The sequence below is a fragment of the Lucilia sericata genome, unplaced genomic scaffold, assembly GCF_015586225.1.
Source record: "Lucilia sericata isolate MDLA Ls3-8-SP2 unplaced genomic scaffold, ASM1558622v1 Contig001543F_arrow, whole genome shotgun sequence".
Classification (NCBI taxonomy): Eukaryota; Metazoa; Arthropoda; class Insecta; order Diptera; family Calliphoridae; genus Lucilia; species Lucilia sericata.
The window spans coordinates 100,001-106,120 of record NW_023995467.1 but is presented as its reverse complement, the minus strand read 5'-3'; the positions used below and the strand labels follow the sequence as shown (position 1 = coordinate 106,120).

General features: G+C 30.3%; 1 protein-coding gene across 1 annotated transcript in view; it reads right to left on the bottom strand.

The window, feature by feature from the left end:
• Positions 1 to 5,574: 5,574 nt before the first annotated feature.
• The window catches only part of LOC119611842 (period circadian protein-like), a 951-nt gene continuing 405 nt past the window's right edge, over positions 5,575 to 6,120 (bottom strand). The window contains exon 2 of the mRNA XM_037967551.1: positions 5,575 to 6,120. This exon is cut by the window's right edge and continues 103 nt beyond it. Within this exon, the coding sequence (XP_037823479.1) occupies positions 5,625 to 6,120 (496 nt within the window). The 3' untranslated portion in view covers positions 5,575 to 5,624.

Genomic DNA, 6,120 nt, shown 5'->3' with positions numbered 1-6,120 from the left:
TTGAAAAATAAGCTTATTTTGTGATCACTCATATTTCCCAAAAATCGATATTTTGGTCGAAAACCTGATAAACTAAAATCGCTTATAACTTCGTTAAAACACGTTTAAATTGAAAATAAGCTTATTTTGTGATCACTCATATTTCCTTCAAAAATCGATATTTTGGTCGAAACCCTGATAAAACTAAAATCGCTTATAACTTCGTTAAAACACGTTTAAATTGAAAAATAAGCTTATTTTGTGATCACTCATATTTCCTTCAAAAATCGATATTTTGGTCGAAAACCTGAAAAACTAAAATCGCTTATAACTTCGTTAAAACACGTTTAAATTGAAAAAAGCTTATTTTGTGATCACTCATATTTCCCTTCAAAAATCGATATTTTGGTCGAAAACCCTGAAAAACTAAAATCGCTATAACTTCGTTAAAACACGTTTAAATTGAAAAATAAGCTTATTTTGTGATCACTCATATTTCCTTCAAAAATCGATATTTTGGTCGAAACCCTGATAAACTAAAATCGCTTATAACTTCGTTAAAACACGTTTAAATTGAAAAATAAGCTTATTTTGTGATCACTCATATTCCCTTCAAAAATCGATATTTTGGTCGAAACCCTGATAAAACTAAAATCGCTTATAACTTCGTTAAAACACGTTTAAATTGAAAAATAAGCTTATTTTGTGATCACTCATATTTTCCTTCAAAAATCGATATTTTGGTCGAAACCCTGATAAAACTAAAATCGCTTATAACTTCGTTAAAACACGTTTAAATTGAAAAATAAGCTTATTTTGTGATCACTCATATTTCCTTCAAAAATCGATATTTTGGTCGAAAACCCTGATAAACTAAAATCGCTTATAACTTCGTTAAAACACGTTTAAATTGAAAAATAAGCTTATTTTGTGATCACTCATATTTCCTTCAAAAATCGATATTTTGGTCGAAACCCTGATAAAACTAAAATCGCTTATAACTTCGTTTTAAAACACGTTTAAATTGAAAAATAAGCTTATTTTGTGATCACTCATATTTCCCTTGAAAAATCGATTATTTTGACCGAAAACCCTGATAAAAAAACTAAAATCGCTTATAACTTCGTTAAAACACGATTAAATTGAAAAATAAGCTTAATTTGTGATCACTCATATTTTCCTTCAAAATCGATATTTTGGTCGAAAGCCCTGATGAAACTAAAAATCGCTTGTAACTTCGTTAAAACACGTTTAATTGAAAAATAAGCTAATTTTGTGATCACTCATATTTCTCTTCAAAAATCGATATTTTGGTCGAAAACCCTGATAAACTAAAATCGCTTATAACTTCGTTAAAACACGTTTAAATTGAAAAATAAGCTTATTTTGTGATCACTCATATTTCCCTGAAAAATCGATATTTTGACCGAAAACCTCGATAAAACTAAAATCGCTTATAACTTCGTTAAAACACCGTTTAAATTGAAAAATAAGCTTATTTTGTGATCACTTATATTTTTTTTCTACTTATATTTTTTTTTCTCAAAATCGAAATTTTGGTCGAAAACCTTTGAAGAAACTAAAATCGCTTATAACTTCGTTAAAACACGTTTAAATTGAAAAATAAGCTTATTTTGGTGATCACTTATATTTTCCTTCAAAAATCGATATTTTGGTCGAAAGCCCTGATAAAACTAAAATCGCTTATAACTTCGTTAAAACACGTTTAAATTGAAAAATAAGCTTATTTGTGATCACTCATATTTCTCTTCAAAAATCGATATTTTGGTCGAAAACCCTGATAAAACTAAAATCGCGTATAACTTCGTTAAAACACGTTTTATAATTGAAAAATAAGCTTATTTTGTGATCACTCATATTTTCCTTCAAAAATCGATAGTTTGGTCGAAAGCCCCTGATGAAACTAAAATCGCTTGTAACTTCGTTAAAACACGTTTAAATTGAAAATAAGCTTATCTTGTGATCACTTATATTTTCCATCAAAAATCGATATTTTGGTCGAAAACCTTGAAGAAACTAAAATCGCTTATAACTTCGTTTAAAACACGTTTTAAATTCAAAAATAAGCTTATTTTGTGATCACTCATATTTTCCTTGAAAAATCGATATTTTGACCGAAAACCCTGATAAAACTAAAATCGCTTATAACTTCGTTAAAACACGTTTAAATTGAAAAATAAGTTTTTTTTTTTTGTGATCACTCATATTTTCCTTCAAAAATCGATATTTCGGTCGGAAACCCCTGATAAAACTAAAATCGCTTATAACTTCGTTAAACACGTTTAAATTGAAAAATAAGCTTATTTTGTTAAAACACGTTTAAATTGAAAATAAGCTTATTTTGTAATCACTCATATTTTTCCTTCAAAATCGATTATTTTGGTCGAAAGCCCTGATGAAACTAAAATCGCTTGTAACTTCGTTTAAAACACGTTTAAATTGAAAATAAGCTTATTTTGTGATCACTCATATTTCCCTTGAAAATCGATTATTTTGACCCGAAACCCTGATAAAACTAAAATCGCTTATAGCTTCGTTAAAACACGTTTAAATTGAAAAATAAGCTTATTCTGTGATCACTTATGTTTCCCTTTAAAAATCGATATTTTTGGTCGAAAACAGTGATTTAAAACTAAAATCGCTTATAACTTCGTTTAAAACACGTTTAAATTGAAAAATAAGCTTATTTTGTGATCACTCATATTTTGATTTATTTTTCATAATAAAGCATTTATCTTCCTTGTTCCGATACATTTAAGCAATTTATGGATGAAAAACTAATTTTCTGAAAGAGGCTTTATATGGGGGCTAGGGGCAAATATGGACCAAGCCCGATAAAATTTTGTGAATATATTTATATTTACATAATATTTTATTGTGCTGAATTTCATCGCGATATTTGTGTTTATAAGTTAATTTGGGACATTCAAGTAATTTTCTGAAGGGGACTTTGTATGGGAGCTAGGGTCAAATGGGGCCCGATATTTATGAAATTTGGCAGGGTCATCAAGACTTCTATAAAACTTAGTTGTGCCGTATTTTATCGATATATCTGTATATTTTACATAATTATGAGCTCAGAAGCCCTTTTCGGGGGTTCTGTTCTATGGGGGCTAGGTGAAATAATGGACCGATTTTAACCATTTTCAATAGGCTTCGTCCTTGGGTCAAATAAAATGTGTGTGCCAAATTTCATCCAATTATCTTGAAAATTGCGACCTGTACCTTGCGCACAAGTTTTACATGGACAGCCAGCCAGCCAGACGGACGGACGGACGGACATAGCTTAATCGACTCAGAAAACGATTCTAAGCCGATTGGTATACTTTAAGGTGGGTCTAGGACGAATATTTTTGTATGTTACAAACATCAGCACAAATCCAATATACCCTCCCCACTAAAGTGGTGTAGGGTATAATAAGCTTATTTTGTGATCACTTTTATTTTCCTTCAAAAATCGAAATTTTGGTCGAAAGCCCTGATGAAACTAAAATCGCTTATAACTTCGTTAAAACAGAAAATAAGCTTATTTTGTGATCACTCACATTTCCCTTGAAAAATCGATATTTTGGTCGAAGAAACTAAAATCGCTCATAACTTCGTTAAAACACGTTTAAATTGAAAAATAAGCTTATATTGTGATCACTCATATTTCCCTTCAAAAATCGATATTTTGACCGAAAAACCCTGATAAAACTAAAATCGATTGTAACTTCGTTTAAAACACGTTTAAATTGGAAAATAAGCTTATTTTGTGATCACTCATATTTTCCTTCCAAAGTCGATATATCGGTCGGAAACCCTGATGAAACTAAAATCGCTTATAACTTCGTTAAAACACGTTTTAAATTGAAAAATAAGCTTATTTTGTGATCACTCATATTTCCCTTCAAAAATCGATATTTTGGTAGGAAACCCTGATAAAGCTTATTTTGTGATCACTCATATTTCCCTTTAAAAAACTATATTTCGGTCGGAAACCCTGATAAAACTAAAATCGCTTATAACTTCGTTTAAAACACGTTTAAATGGAAAGATAAGCTTATTTTGTGATCACTCATATTTCCCTTTAAAAAACTATATTTCGGTCGGAAACCCTGATAAAACTAAAATCGCTTATAACTTCGTTTAAAACACGTTTAAATTGAAAAATAAGCTTATTTTGTGATCACACATATTTCCCTTCAAAAATCGATATTTTGGTCGAAAGCCCTGATAAAACTAAAATCGCTTATAACTTCGTTTAAAACACGTTTAAATTGAACAAGTGAGAGTTCTATATTCGGCTACGCCAAATCTTATATACCCTTCACCATGATGTGTTAAAAAACAGTTAGTACGAATTTTATTACAAAAATCAAAAAATACCAAAAAATATCCATTTTATACGTTCTAACTTAATCTACATGCTTAATTTTATGTTTCTAGGTTCAATATTATCAAAAAGTACCTTTTAAATAACGACAAAGTACCAAACAGTCCCTTTTATATAAAATTTAAAAAGTACCTTTTGAAAAACGAAAAAGTACCAGAAAAAGTCCCCCTTATATAGGTTCTCACTTAATCATTGCTTTACATGCTTAATTTCATGTTTATAGGTTCAATATTATAGAAAATTCAAAAAGTACCTTTCGAAGAACGAAAACGAAAATTGATTTCCACAAACACACAGACAGACAGATGGACATAGCTTAATCGACTCCGCTATCTATAAGGACTTTATAGGGTTCGAAAAATTATATTATAGAAATTACAAACGAAATGACGAATGTGAAGGGTATAAAAATGAAACAATTAAAGTTGATCTGATTTGGTACATTTATGGACCGAACTATTTAAAATTCTAGCGAATATTTAATTTCTAATAATAAATACTTTTTGTTTAATATCCCTTAACTTCTTAAGTATTTAAGATTTATTAACGATAAAGAGTTTTTCAGTAAAAGGAATTATAGGGCGTAGGATCAGTTATGGACCGATCCTTATGAAATGGTGGAGAGGTTTTGGTTTATAAAAAACGTATATCAAGATTTACACATTTATATATCGTTTATTTTTTACATTCAAACCCAAGTATATATTACTTGATTTAAACTAAAACCTAATTTAGGATTTTTTTTAAGGTCAATGTGATCTTATAATGCCCTTATTTTGAGAATTTTTGGTTTGATTGAAGCACAAATGTATACTTGATTTGATATAAATATAAGATTGATTTATGAAAGAGTGAATTAATCCCAAAATTGACTTGATTTGAGTTCGATTCGAACTTGATTTCATAATTCAGAACATTTTAATTTCAATAAACCCTTCAAAAATTATTGGAGTACATAAGCCTCAACTCAACTGCTCAACCTCAACTGCTTATTGCAAAAATATTCTTAACTAAATGAGAATTACATTTGTTCTATAAACCTCTATGTTTACAAATATGACCCTAAATCTTTATTTCTCTTGTTTTTTTTTTTTTAAGTTTACCCCTCTGTAGTACTAAAGAATCATCTTCAAAGATAAAATTTTCTATAAAAAAGAACAGTTTTTTATTTTAAATAAATATTTATTTATTTTTTTATTTTTTCCGTTAAACAAACATTTCCAATTTTCAATCATTCGTTAAATCCTACTTAAGCTCTTGGGCGTATGATATAAACTTGACCATTTTTATTGCCATTACGTTTAACACCACGTCTAGCAGGACGACGACGGTTAACGCGACGACGATTGGGAACACGACGACGATTTAGAGCACCGTTTTGTTGTACAGCAGCTTGAGCTACAATTTGTGGTAAAAGATCAGCTATAGGGGAAGCTCCATAAATGGCAGAATTCAGAGCGCCATTACCAGCGCCAGCATTACCGCCACCACCACCAGCATTAATAACAATGGGTCTAACACCAGCAATGGTACCAATACCAAGACCTGCACCATTACCGGTACCAGTTCCAGTGCCAGTGCCGGTACCAGTGCCTGTACCAGTACCAGTTCCTGTACCAGTGCCCGTTCCGGTAACTGTGCCAGTGCCTGGTCCTGTAACAGTACCACCATTACCTGTACCCCAATTACCAGTAGGTCTCAAAAGTTCCAAAAAGTCTTGTTTATTGGTAATATATTGATTGATG